The 14,564-nt window shown below is 51.7% G+C and overlaps 1 protein-coding gene across 2 annotated transcripts in view; it reads left to right on the top strand.

Moving 5' to 3' along the window:
• Positions 1-14,564, top strand: part of ZMAT4 (zinc finger matrin-type 4) — an 83,937-nt gene that overhangs the window by 31,056 nt on the left and 38,317 nt on the right. For both annotated transcript variants that reach the window (XM_042801510.1, XM_032999338.1), the window contains exons 3-4: positions 2,343-2,432; positions 11,682-11,838. In XM_042801510.1, the coding sequence (XP_042657444.1) occupies positions 2,343-2,432; positions 11,682-11,838 (247 nt within the window). The remainder of the gene's footprint in view (positions 1-2,342; positions 2,433-11,681; positions 11,839-14,564) is intronic.

Below are 14,564 nucleotides of genomic sequence, written 5' to 3'. Positions count from 1 at the left end.
TTTATGGCACAGATGAGAAAAAGACACTAAAAATTATTACTGTTAAAATTTTGCCTTTTCAGCTTACAAAAAAAAAACAACAAAAACCCCACAGGTATTTTAACCTTTAAATTCGGCAGGATGCGGTTGTGTTTGAGTAGACATCACGAAGTGCTGGATTAACTCACGTGAGAGAAGAGCCTCATGGCTGTGGGAAGGGTGACTTGAGGCTGGCTGGCTGCTCCAAGGGGCGTAAATATCCAGTGAAGGAATTCAGCTGGAAGGCTCTGCCCACGTCGCCTGTACAGTGCGTTTGATGCGGTGCGAGGGACTGCAGCGGCTCGTCCTGCCCCCTGCCCTGCGTGGAGGGGCCAGGATCAGCCCCCCGGGCAGGGGCTTCCCGGCGTGCAAACCCTCCCGAGGGGGAGCCAGCCCAGCATCCCTTCAGGCAGAGAGCGGAAACGCTGCTGAACTCCAAGACTGACTTCTCACATCTCTCCTTTGCATTTCAAACATTTATTTTGCCATTTCTTAATTATGCCATCGCTGTCTGGACTGCTAATCACTGATACCTGAAGCTTTTGGGGTTTTCTGTGCTTAGCTCTGACTACACCAGGTCTCATTTTCTAAATGCATGCAGGAAGACAAGTTAGAGAAGGATATTTGACATTATTTATCTTGACTGATTTGCTCCATTAAAAAAAATTATTGCATAGTCACATTTATGCATACAAATATAGCTCTCTGCAAATTTAGCTCCAAGTTCACACCACAGGAAGAACGTTCCAGAACATTTTGTTGGAGTTGTGTGTGTGTGTGTGTGGAGGGGCTCAAACCATGACATACATGCAAATGATGATTTAATATTTTAAAATTCCAAATCTGTGCTCTGAAATTATAATATTATGGTGCCGTTGCTCTCTGAGGCAATCAGAAATGGAGATTCAGGGAAAACATTTGCATAATAATAGCTGCCATGCATGTCTGGGCTTTGGATGCAGGTAGGTAGTAGTTGCAGTCTTTTACCCCCCCCTTACATCTACTGGAAGACAAGAGCTGACTGTAGGTTAGTGTTTGGAAGGTTTACACCAGTGCTCCTGCTGTAGAAGCTTTTAAATCTTCCTTCACATTTTGCAAATCACAAGGTTTGCTTTGTCTGTTGATGCTGGCATGACCAGCACATCTCTCCATCTCTCCTTATCCTGACTAGCTGGTAAGTTCTGCTCATGCCCAACGGCGGTGTAAACCTGCCCTCGCCAGCGTGTCCCGCATGGGAAGGGTCTCCTCCAGGCACCCCTCAGCTCTTCCTGACACCTCTGCAGAAATACCGGTCCCCTGCGGGCTTCCCTGTGGTACAAACTGTTTGAAAAGTGCGTGCGCACTCGGTGCCGTTCCTGGGAGGTGGCACACGAAGTTCCTGGCCGGCGGGACGCCAGCCCTCCGGCTCGGCGGGGGCTCTTTGCTGCGCTGGGGTCTGTGCCCGGGGCGGGGGGTGCTGGGCAGGGCTGGGGAAGCAGAACGGCCCCGCAGCGGTGCCCGGGCTCCCGGCGCTGGTTTCTGCAGCAGCAAACGTCAGGCTGAGCCTGGGCTTTGCCCCACCAGTGCTGCTTAACCCGGAGCACAAACCCTCCCATTTTCCTGGTTGTCTGGAAGGTTTTACTGTTCAATACTCCTTAGAAACGCTCGAGAGAGGGGAAGGGACAGGGGCTCAGGATCCACATAGTCCCTGTTCTTCCCTGTGTACGAGGAAAGCATTAGATTTCATGATGCGCAATTATCTGATAATTTATCTGTAGGAGAAATTTCTTTCAAACCTTTGGCAGGTATCAGTGGGCTTATTTCCTAGAGAGTGAGGTTTTATACCACTTACACATTTTATCCTCCTGGAAGTGTAGGAACTGTGTATTCTGGTTTGTGCATCTGATCCCTCATGATGCTACCCTGCCTCTGCCTGACGCTAAACAACCCTGATCTTTTCAATCTTTTCTGCTATGGAAATGATCTGATAACAAATGTTGCTCTTCTCTTGCTGCCTTTATTCCTGCTGTATCTTCAAGGGGGTGCAGGCAGCAGGACTTAACAGAGAGGGGTGAGGGATGACCGTTTCTCCTGCTAATGTCAGGTGTCATAATCATTCCACAGTTTACTTCAGCCTGGCGGAGAGCTCTGTGAAACCTCTGTGAAATGCAAATGTTCCTCACCTGGGTCTTTTCCCCTTCTCTCCTCCCATACTGGATACTTGTATCAAGGGGATGTGAAATCTTATTGCAGATCTGTGTTGTATGCACAGCAATGGAGCCTCTACCTTTTGTAACTTCATTTCTTACATTTTCTTTTTTTTTTTTATTTTTTTTTTTCTCCAGAGTCGGAAACATGCCAGCAAAGTTCGCCTCTATTATATGCTTCATCCCATAGATGGAGGATGTCCAGCTAAAAAGCTCCGGTCAGAAAACGTGGGTATAATTTAAGTCCCTGTTTACTCAGCTGCTTTGTGAATCACTGACTCTGTGCTACATTTTTTCTGTTACAGCCAGGGATGATCAGGTACCCAGAGGTAATGTTTAGATTAGCTGAAATACTAAGTAACTGGAAATAATTTTCAATAAACTATACAGGAAATACTATGTGCATCAGCAATAGTAGTTGTGGTTTTAGTTATTTGAGATTTCTCTCATAGGTGAAAAAATACACTGGTAGCAAATACTCAGTATTTATCCCGATTAAGTGCAATGGCCTTTTTTTGGGGGTGAGCTCCTGCGTGCAGGTGAGGCAGGGCCACGGCCGCCCGTGGCTCGTGCCTTTGGGCGGGGGGCCAGTGGCCAGGGCGGCTCTGGCAGGGCCTTTGCGGTCGCCCTGTGTGAAGCAGCACCCTCATCCCCTCCAGACACGTTCACCCGGCTGCCCGACCTGCCTCGGGGACCGCAGCTGGAGAGCAGCGCGGCGCGGCGGTGTTGTGTGCACAGCCGGCACGATGGTGCTGCGTGCGGAGCTGTTGTGTGTACGGCTGGCACAGCGGTGCCGTGTGAGGAGCTGTTGTGGGCACACCCGGTGCAGTGGTACTGTGTGAGGAGCTGTTGTGTGCACACCCAGCACGGTGGTACCATGTGAGGAGCTGTTGTGTGCACACCCAGCGCAGTGGTACCGTGTGAGGAGCTGTTGTGGGCACACCCAGCACGGTGGTACCGTGTGAGGAGCTGTTGTGGGCACACCCAGCACGGTGGTACCGTGTGAGGAGCTGTTGTGTGCACAGCCGGCACGGTGGTACCGTGTGAGGAGCTGTTGTGTGCACACCCAGCACGGTGGTACCGTGTGAGGAGCTGTTGTGGGCACACCCAGCACGGTGGTACCGTGTGAGGAGCTGCTGTGTGCACACCCAGCGCGGTGGTACCGTGTGAGGAGCTGTTGTGTGCACACCCAGCACGGTGGTACCGTGTGAGGAGCTGTTGTGGGCACACCCAGCACGGTGGTACCGTGTGAGGAGCTGCTGTGTGCACGCCCAGCGCGGTGGTACCGTGTGAGGAGCTGTTGTGTGCACACCCAGCACGGTGGTACCGTGTGAGGAGCTGTTGTGGGCACACCCAGCACGGTGGTACCGTGTGAGGAGCTGCTGTGTGCACGCCCAGCGCGGTGGTACCGTGTGAGGAGCTGTTGTGTGCACACCCAGCACGGTGGTACCGTGTGAGGAGCTGTTGTGGGCACACCCAGCACGGTGGTACCGTGTGAGGAGCTGCTGTGTGCACACCCAGCACGGTGGTACCGTGTGAGGAGCTGCTGTGTGCACACCCAGCGCGGTGGTACCGTGTGAGGAGCTGCTGTGTGCACACCCAGCACGGTGGTACCGTGTGAGGAGCTGTTGTGTGCACACCCAGCACGGTGGTACCGTGTGAGGAGCTGCTGTGTGCACACCCAGCGCGGTGGTACCGTGTGAGGAGCTGCTGTGTGCACACCCAGCACGGTGGTACCATGTGAGGAGCTGCTGTGTGCACACCCAGCACGGTGGTACCGTGTGAGGAGCTGCTGTGTGCACACCCAGCACGGTGGTACCGTGTGAGGAGCTGCTGTGTGCACACCCAGCGCGGTGGTACCGTGTGAGGAGCTGCTGTGTGCATACCCAGCGCGGTGGTACCGTGTGAGGAGCTGTTGTGGGCACACCCAGCACGGTGATACCGTGTGAGGAGCTGTTGTGTGCACACCCAGCACGGTGGTACCGTGTGAGGAGCTGTTGTGGGCACACCCAGCACGGTGGTACCGTGTGAGGAGCTGTTGTGGGCACACCCAGCGCGGTGGTACCGTGTGAGGAGCTGCTGTGTGCACACCCGGTGCGGTGGTACCGTGTGAGGAGCTGCTGTGTGCACACCCGGTGCGGTGGTACCGTGTGAGGAGCTGCTGTGTGCACACCCAGCACGGTGGTACCGTGTGAGGAGCTGCTGTGTGCACACCCGGTGCGGTGGTACCGTGTGAGGAGCTGTTGTGGGCACACCCAGCGCGGTGGTACCGTGTGAGGAGCTGCTGTGTGCACACCCAGCACGGTGGTACCGTGTGAGGAGCTGTTGTGGGCACACCCAGCACGGTGGTACCGTGTGAGGAGCTGTTGTGGGCACAGCCGGCGCGGTGGTACCGTGTGAGGAGCTGTTGTGTGCACACCCAGCACGGTGGTACCGTGTGAGGAGCTGTTGTGTGCACACCCAGCGCGGTGGTACCGTGTGAGGAGCTGCTGTGTGCACACCCAGCACGGTGGTACCGTGTGAGGAGCTGTTGTGTGCGGCGGTACCATGTGAGGAGCCGGTGCCCGCAGTGTCCTTGCCGCGATGTGGCTGAAACCCCCGAGAGCCCCCGGGGTGAGCGGCAGGTCACCGCGGAGCAGCGTCGCCTCCGAGGTCTCCTCTGGCCCGTGTTTTACTGAAAGTCGATGAAAACGGAGTGCTGGGTCTGAAAGGCTCCTCACAAAGGTTTATGGTCAGTCTGCAGTTTTAAAAAATGGCAGTTGGATTCCTCAATTGCATTCAAATAAACGAATGTGAGGAAATTGGACCAGCTCACAGCCATTTGTCAGGCAATAAAAGGAGACTAAATTTATAAGGGACTGATTCACAGTGAATTATTCATTCAGCACTTTCCCATATTCTGGGGCTGGTGTGAGAGCTGTTGATGAGGTTCCCACCAGATAGCATCCCAACCATTTCAGATCTATGGGAGTGTGACTGTGGCTTAGTGCTATCAATATTTAGTGAAATAACTTCTAATTAAAGGGAGAAGCATGCAAGTTATGCCAAAGGAATCTGAAAGCTCCTTCACACAGTAATTAAAATTTTAGTGGAACTTTTATGTTGCACACAGGATAATTGCAGATGCAGTCTACCCCTTAACAACAGAATCTCACAGTATTTTTATTGAGTTTATCAATTGCAGAGTGTGGAAGGTACAGTGGACGTGCACAGAGAGACTTGGACCATGGTCCTCTAATGAGCTTCATTACATATAACAAGAAATCACACAGCTGCATGTGCACCTCAGCACAAGGTCATGGTGGACAGAGAACCAAACAGACCTCAAAGAAGTCAAAGCTGAACTGCTTCCCACTTCTTTTGCGAAAGGCACCAGTGAGAAGAAATGTAATTCTATGTTTGCTGATGCTTGACTGTGCCAAGGGCAGCCCTTAGTTGGGGATGAATTAACAAGTCCTTACACACTAGGTGAATGATAGGCTATGCAAGGCCTAAATACTAAAATTACTGATGTTATAAAAATATAGCAGGGAAAATGTGCCAACGTTTCCAGCTCAAAGTAGGCTTGCTGCTGCTCAGATATTATCCAAGCCTTTGCATTTAAAGAGAACAGAAATATTTTGGACGTCTCTAATGTTGTATGATAACATCATTGCCACGTACGGCGTGCAGCTGCATTGCCTAGTTCAGGTATCCAGCAGCTGAGTCAAACCGTGGCACGCTGACTTGAACGAATATTGGAAACAATCTGTGAGAACCAATTAAATTTCTGTGTAGAAGCATCTGCACCGTGCTTTTTTTATCAAAAACCGGGCTGGTACATGACTGTGTGCCATTTGATTTGTATCCTTTTGGCCACAAAACTAAACACCGTGTCTGTCTCCCATATGGCAGAGGAAGGAGAAGCTGCTGCTGTTGTAGCTGCTCAGTGCAATAGGTTTAGAGAGTGCATTTGCTATCTGACCTTTCAGGGAGGCGAAGGGTAGTGTTTGCTGTTGCTTGAGGACTGTAAAAATACTCTGCATTCCCAAAACACCCATTATCCTTTCCTGTCTTACAGATTTATGCAATTATACAATTAGTCTTGCACTGCTTATACAATTAGTCTTGCACTGGATTAACGACTCAGTTGTTGGGCTGTTCATTATTGTTTTAATTTTTTTTTGTGGAGGAGGGGAAAAACCTCATGTCTTTGGTGTACTGAATGATTGTTGACCTTTCCTTTCAAATTTCCGCTTAACATTTCAGCTGAAAGTAATCTGAGAAGGTTGCAGCCTGTGTCAGGGCCCCGCTGAAATTAGGAGTCATATCCTCAAGTCCCAGGATTGGTGAATCGGTTTTAATCAGGCTTTTCTCATTACCTTTAAAAAATAGGACCTCTGTTTATGATCAGGACAGACATGATGAAAATTTCTGATGTGCTGTGAAACGCATTTTTTGGGGTGGGAGAAAAGCCTTCAAATTTTTTCTAGCCCTGTTTGCACTATAAGATACTGAATTGCTTTAACCAGCATCATCTTCCTTAAAAAGGAAAGGGATCATAATAGCAAGGATAAATTGCTTGAGGGAAGATAGCAGGATATTCGATTCTGTTGCTGAGGGTAATGCATGTCCTGCAAGGCAGTGCTGGAGATGGTTAAGCCAAGAGCTGTGCCGCTCTGAGGAGCAAATGGTGCCGGTGGCTGCCTTGGGAGGCTCGGCTTCAGTTCCCAATCAGCAAGGAAATCACAGGTTTTATAGCTTCTAGTGCAAAATTTACTGCTTGCTATAACCGAAATCTTCAGCGATTACACTGAAACTAAGATGAAGTGTCTGGTTTTAGGGCCAACGTTATTACTGTGTGTCTTGTACCCGATCAGAGGTTTTCAACCAAAAGGTCAGGTATTGGTTTCAATGAAATAAATTAGTGGTGGAAGAGGTGAATTTTTGCTCTGACGGAAGGCGGGGCCTGGCCGAGAGCTGCAGTGACTGTGAGGGGCTCCGCTGCATGCCCGCCCTGCACCCTGGGCCTCCCCTCTTCTCCTGTGTGCCGTCCCAGGTTTATACGTCCCCCGAGCCAGAGCGGAGCAGTGGCCACGGGGTCTCCGGCTCAGGAGTCACCCCCGTCCTCGCCGAGCTGCCCGTGGTTCCGTCCCTGCCAGAGCGGGGCCGGGGGACGCCTGTTTACCTTCTCAAACACACCCCTTACCTAACTTAGGGCCGGCTTCGCTTTGGAGGACGTATAGATCCTAGGATGCTCCGAGGCTTCACGAGCATTTCAGATTTAGATAGCTGCAAACTGGTACTTGTTCTTTGCTTATGCCACAAGAAAAACAGGCTCCAAAATGGAAGTGGTCTAAATTTCACAGAGAGTGTTACAGAAAATAGCTCTTTAGCAGCGACACCTTCTTCATGTACAGAAAATTAACTCAAGTTTAAAAGATATTTTGCAGTGCCTTGAGTGCTATGTTTTACACTGCTATATTTCAAGGGTTTGTATAATCGTTTCTTCTTAGTAAAACCTAAGAAATTAAGACAGCAGTTTGTAGCTGTGGAATAAAAATCCTTACTTTTCCTGAGGATTGCTTAAGGAACATCCAGCCAAGGGCTGCAACTGCCTGGTCCTGTGTGAGGATTATGCCTTTTAGCAGCTTGTTAACAGGCATCTGAATAATTGAAGTTAATTCTGTTGGATGTATGAGACTTGCTTTGAAGTTTATAATATTACAAGAAGCAGCCCTATAAATTAGGCTGGCTTGGCCCTGCTATGGAGTGGGGGGAAGATGAGCAATGTCAGCGTTGGGAAACAGATGCTTTATCTCTGATCCCATGGTGTGTCTTGTTGTGCTTTGGTTTATGCGAGGCCATTCGCCCCTGTCACTGCTGCATCTCTGCAAAGGTTAGCGAGAAGGGATTGTCTGGAGAAGGCTGCAAAAACAAATGGTAGAAATATTCCTTGCACATTGGCTGGCTTTATGCAGCACGGGGTTAGAGAGTTGCCTGTGTGGGTTTTATGGAAACTAAATTGAGATGTTAGTGCCTATTTGCTGCTGCTGCTCTAGGCTGAGCTGGGCGTGGGGGCGAGGGAAGCGGAGGTGGATGAGCGCACCCGTGGGTGCAGAGCATCCCCGGAGAGCGGGCGTCTGCCCCGAGCAGGCTGCGGGCCGGCCCAGCCCTGTGCCATCCCCATCGACTACCGATGTGATTTTACCAGCTGGCTGCACAATCCTGTCAACGCAGTGTCATTCAGCGGGTGACAAAAGACACCCGGATCGGGTTCCCCCCACCCCCTCTGGTTACAGGTAAAACAGCCGCTGACAAACGAGAAGGCATAATTACCCTTCAGGGATCCAGGCTGGGCAGCGCGGTGCCGGGAGCGTGGCTGGGGGAGGAGGGCAGGGAGGCAATTCTGCTGACCAGGGCTGCAGGCTTGGCTAAATGCTTAATGACACGCAAGCCCAAGCGTCTCCTGCATCCTGCTAAGAAAGAGCGGCAGTTAGCGTACGGAAAACGGCTGGCTGTTAGGGAAAGAAGGTCGTCTGTGTTTTGTGCAGAGGTTGGGACTCAGGCTGACCCAGAAATTGGGGACAGGGGACACCCCCCTCCTGCAGGCGGGTGCCAGTCTGGTGGCCAAATCCCCACCCAGACTTCAAGGTGGTCGCCCAGAGCCTTGGGTGAACTGGGATAAGCTGCACAGTGACCTCTGGATCAGTGTAAATGGCACCTTGGGCTTTAAATGAGGTCTTTGAGGGGGTCTATTTTTTTTTATTATGATTATTTTTTTGTAGTTTTAGCTGCAGTCTGTCTGCGAAAATAGGTTGGACAGGAAAAATGTCACTGAAGAGCAGACCAGGTAGAGGAAGAAACCCTGGTGTGTAAACACCAAAGTGTATCAGCTTTTCAAAGGAGCTCTGTTGGAGGCTTTTTATATGTTACCACAGCTGATGATCAATAGTCTGGGAATTTTTTACTCTGCTCTTAACTTTCAAGTGATTTCCCTTTGAAGACATAAAATATCTTGAGAGAAACCTATTTAAAAGAAGTGCAAATAGCACTCAGAACAATACTTACCACCTCTCGAGATTTCTCCCCAAGGTTTAAGTTGATTTATAGTTAACAACAACAAAAAAGTTATGCAAATCAGTCCTTTTTCTAATTGTGCTTCTTTTGGGGGAGAAAATGACCTTAAATAGCAGGCTGGTGCCCCCGAGTCTCTGCACAGGGACAAGCTGCAGGACGCATGTACAGCTTGTTGAGGAATGAAGATGGCAGCTTCTAAAGTGGACTATTTTCTGTTCTGACTGTATGCCGGCAGTTGGAATACCTGCTTTAAAAAAAAAAAAAAAAAGAGAGTACAACTGTCTCCAGATGGCTTGTCACTGGAGGGAGTTTTGCTGTGGCACAGGGGCCAGATCTGAGCATCTTGTCCAGGGAAGGGACCAGGATGCTAACTACCTGCACACAGCAGGTCACCTCCCGGCTTTGGAAAGGGCTTGCTCTGCACAGAGGAGTATTTTCAAAAGAGATCGGTGATAAATTGTGCTCGGTGGCCAACAGAACATACCGAGATCTTTGGAAAAGCGAGACTGCCTATCTATGGCCCTAAATGCTAATCCCATTTCCTTTGTGGAATGGATTGAGCAATTAATTGGCACTAATGGTGCAAACGTGCTTTCCACCCTTTTATCTGTGGAAGCTGTCCTCCCTAAGCGCTCACTGGCAGTCCCAGTCCTGTTTTGCCCAGGGGCTGTTTGTGGGCAATTCTCCCAAGCCCTCCCTGGCTTCTCCCTGCCAGGGGGTCCCTCTGAGCCCCCCGCTCCGCCTGCCCCAGCCCAGGGGGCCAGGACCCCCCTCGGCGTGGGGACAGATCCTGGCGGGTGTCTGTGCCCAGGAAGTGGTGGTGACTCCAGCCCAGGTGCTGGGAGGTGTCGGGGGGTACCGGGATGCTCCGTGCCCCCCCGGGATAACGGGGGTCTGGATGAGACGTGGGGCAGTGCCGGGAGCTGCTGCAGGCTCCAGGATGGACGGTGGCACGGGCAGCGACGCGGGTGCTGCTGCACTGAGAACAGGCAGCCTGGAGCTACAACCATTTCTCCTCAGGGGGTTTGCTTAGAGCAGAAGGTCTGAGCTCAGCCACACAGCTGGGCAGAGGCACACTGGCTTTTATTCTTGCAAGAATAACCATAGTGAAGGTTGGAGACCATATTCTCATTAAAACGGTGTTTACTTGTAAAAATAAAGATGTAGCAGTTAATAACTGTGAAGGATGGCCCCTACTTGTGTTGCTGCCGCCATGAGAGCCTCTTGAGGGTACTGAAATACTGAGTGGTGCAGTTGATAGCTCCTTAAAAGTTCCAACCACCTCTTAGATGACACCAAGAATCTCACAAGGGGGTAGGCCCTTTGCACCAAGGTGTTTCGTTGCGCAGATCCTCAAACAGGGATACAGGCCGCAGGTCTGAGTTTGCTTTAGGCAGAGTCTGGTTTTGGGATGTCTTTTACCACCATGTGCAAAGCGTCTTGGATTTTTATGATTGCCTTTTTTCATCTGGCAAGGTTCAAGGGCTCAAAATCCATCTTTATAAAAGGAGCAGAACGTAAACTTGGCTTTTATGTGTTTTTCTCTTTTTTACCTTTTGTGCAAACCCTGCAGCAAGTGTAATTCCTGTCTTTAGTATGTGCCATGAGGCTGCTCTTGCCTTCAGGTTTATCTTGTTAGCAGCTGGTGGTAAATTACTGCTGCAAGATATGAGCCGGGTTCCTTCGTGAAAGCCAGCAGACGGGTGCCCCGTGGAGCTCCCGCCTGCTGGAACAGACACTCGGGCTGCAGAGGGGTGCAGCCAGGGCTCCTCACCCCTCCAGCCAATCTCCCCCTCGGTCTCGGTCTCTGCACAAGGTGGGGGGCAAGAGGGTCTCCCCCACGGGCTCGAGAGCAGCAGAGCGAAGGCAGAGGGGCAGGAGGAATCTGGGGTGGTGCACGATCCCGCTTGGGGGACCAGCATGAGTCCCGCTGGTCCATTTTCTTCTTCCACCCGCAGAGAGGGCTGCACCCCCCGAGTCCCATCCCCCCCAGCTGCTTTGGGGTCTCCTACAGGAGCGTGGCAAGGGGAAGTGCTGGTGCCTGGTGGCAGGGATGGCACCAGATTTGTAAAACTCCCTTGGCCAGAGAATAGGAATCAAGGCTAAAGGAAGGCAGGCTGGTGGATGTGAACGGGCGAGCCTCACGGCCGCGGGGAGCACGAGGCAAGGGGGTGAGCTCCCAGCGTGCAGGGGAGAGCGGAGGCACTGGGGGCTGGGGAGTGCCCGGGGGTCAGAGACATCCCCAGGCCGAGCAGGGCTGGGACCAGGCAGGAGCGAGGCTGGGGGAGACAAGGAAGGGAAACCCCGTGGAAACCATGGCCTTGGTGTAACAACCTGGATTCCTCTCTTCTTTCTCCGTGACTGTGCTCGGTGGGCTTATACACCTCTCTTTTTGTCTGTGTTTTTGTCTCCACCCAGGGCAGTGATGGTGACTCAGTGGATAAGAACAAATGCTGCACACTATGTAACATGTCCTTTACCTCAGCAGTGGTGGCCGAATCGCATTACCAAGGGAAAATCCATGCCAAAAGGTTAAAACTGTTGCTAGGTGAACAACCAGCATTAAAGGCCACAGGTAGGTCCGGAGGCAGCGAGCTGGAGCCGGAGGGTCCGGCGCGGGGAGGAGCGGGCTCGCGGTGCCGATCGGTGCCCGCGCGGCGCAGAACGGGGAGCTGAGCGGTGGAGGCCGGCAGAAGCAGCTATTCATTTGTGTTGCTGTCAGAACAACCCTTAAAAATTGCTGCTGTTCATTATTGTCTGGTTTGTTCACGTAGATTAGTGGTTTATCAGCCAGGGCTGGCCTGTGTATGACAGTCCTATCTCTGGTCCATGCTTCTGAAATGTTTTGCTCGGTGGAAGACACTATATCCTCTGGGCACAAATAGCCAAGCCTTGCTTTAATTATCAGAAGTTACTCAACAGCTCAGCTAATATGTTTAATAAACCTTGCGTGTTACTGTATAGAACAGAATATCATTTGCTTTTACCTTAGAGGGAAATCTAGTCTTTAAAAACTGTTGGATCAATTGTCTTTTGATTTTTGCCCAGATGGGTATTCATGCTTTCCTCCACAGTGGTTTCAATAATGCAAGCCAATTAAATTTCACATTAAAAAAAAAATCAAATGTTGTATTCGGGTAATTTAACCATCTTATTGTTTGCTTAACCATAAAGTCCCTGCAAACCGCTAATATACTGTGAAACAAAACTTCCTCTGTGGTTGTCAGGTCAGAGGATACTTGAACAAAGTATTCTTCATGCTAACCCTGCAGGATAACTGGGCTGTGGTCCTGCAGCTGGGTGTATTTCAGTGTTACTACCAGTGGCACTTCCTTCAGAACAGAATATAAATTTAGCTGTGCATTTTACATCCTACCTAACCCGATGTGCAGAAATCCTAGATGCGATTAAATAAGAGGGGGCTTGGCTCAGTGTGTGTGTTTTTGTTGCTTTTTCCACTTCACAGGCTGTAGATACATAGAATATCATTTCTCCTTTACCAGCACTGGCTTGGGAAACGTTATCCCCTTTGCCGCAGGGAGCGTGGGGAATCGCTTTGGATGGTGGCTTGCTTGTTTTGACTAGCGAGTGCGCGTTCAGAAGGCCGGTGCAGTGAAGGTGCAGCAGAGATCACGAGTTGCAGAGGCGCACCTGGAAAGCGCCCGGCGCTTTGGGTACCGGCTGTGGATCCTGCCAGGGGCGAGGGTGCTGCCGCGGGCGGGGGGGGTGCGGGCAGCTCCTGACCGGCCCCGCAGCCAGCCGGGACAGCGGGTCCCACACGGACTAACGTGGCAATTTGAGCTAACTCACTTCAGGACTCCTCAGGCTGTTCTCTGCAGCTGGCAAATAATTACAAGGGCACTGAGAGAAGTAGGGTACTCGTTTATGGTGTTTAATTGTCCAGTGCTTGCTCAGAACTCCAGCCCTCTCGTATGCAGCCTTCCAGTGGTTTCTCCTCCGCCACCAGATGACCTGCCACAAAACCTAGTTAGTATTCCTGCTTAAATTCAGGTGAGTTTTCAAGGGTCGCAGGGGTGCTGGATTTCAGGGAATAGCGCACAGACCGATTCCCACGTAAATCAAGGATTTGGATTCACCCTCCAGCAGGGAAAGAGTCGCTGCTTTCAGCTCTGGGACTGCTGCCGCGGGCAGGACCCCGCGGGGCCGGGGCTGTTCAGGCAGGTCAGAGGCAGCTGCCGGCAGCGGTGCAGGGACAGACGGACGGACTGGGCAGGGATTCTGATTCTGGAGCAGTGGCAGGAGGGAGCTGATGGTGGCACAGCCGGTGCCGGTGGAGATCTTGGGCTCTGGTGAGCCAACGTTTCTGTTCACGAAGTGGAGATGTGCGTGGACTGGCGGTAGGTAGATGAGAACCAGTTGTACCCCTGCCTTTGTCAGAGACCTCTCCGGAGCGGTGCTGAGGCTGATCTACCGTGGGGTCTGTGCAAGACCGTGCAGCGACCAGCCCCACCGTGCTGCCCGTGGGTACAGAGGCCGTAGGGCCCTCTCAAGGCAGGCTTTTCCAAGAGCTCCAGCTTTGCAGTGTGTTTTTGTCTAATTTTCTTAATCATCTGGATCAACCTCGCAGAGGTTCTAAGTGAGCTGCACCGTGTGCTCAGAGAGTAATGGGCTCTTCAGCTGCCATAATCACTGGGAAAGAGTAACTCAAGGACTCCTCGGCTCGTCCAGACACTTGATCTGGAAGATGAAGCTGAGCTGCAGGAGTACATTAATAAGCACCTCCTTGCTCTCCAGTGGCTCTAAGAAACGTGCCCTTTGGACACAGCGTTTTTCTGGGCTTCCTGCAGAGTTGCCGAGCATTTTTCCACTGGATTTTTGTCTCAGTCCTTCACGGCTGGCACCAGGGAGCTTTCAGTCTCTGACAGAGCTTCAGAGGCTCCGGTGCTCGTGACTCCTGGGAGCCGACCACGCTGAGCCCTGAGTGTGCGGGATGCTCCCGGGGAGGAGCGTTCTGTCCCCAGGGGCTTCACGCATGTCTGTGACAGCAGCGTGGCCTGGCTGCAGGTGGCTGTGCAGGGTTTGGGCGGTGGCTGTGCTCTTTTCAGTAGGAGAATTTATTATCTAGGCATTTCTCTTCCCCAGCTCCATGGACGGGCACTGCAGAGGCTCTTGGACGTCGTCCTTAAAGCCCTGACTGCAGAAGGCCTGCCAGCGTTTCAGCGTCAGCTCTGTGTTCCCGCTGACGGAGGCTGCGGGTGCTGGCGGTGGAGCTGCTCTTTGCTCGGGCCCCCGTAATGAAAGGGCTGTTGGGTGCCCCTGGTCCCAGAGCCCCCCCCGACA

This window comes from Tyto alba, unplaced genomic scaffold (genome assembly GCF_018691265.1).
Source record: "Tyto alba isolate M040663 unplaced genomic scaffold, T.alba_DEE_v4.0 Super-Scaffold_34, whole genome shotgun sequence".
NCBI lineage: Eukaryota > Metazoa > Chordata > Aves > Strigiformes > Tytonidae > Tyto > Tyto alba.
The sequence above is the reverse complement of the archived record's forward strand: the minus strand, read 5'-3'. Positions and strand labels throughout refer to the sequence as shown.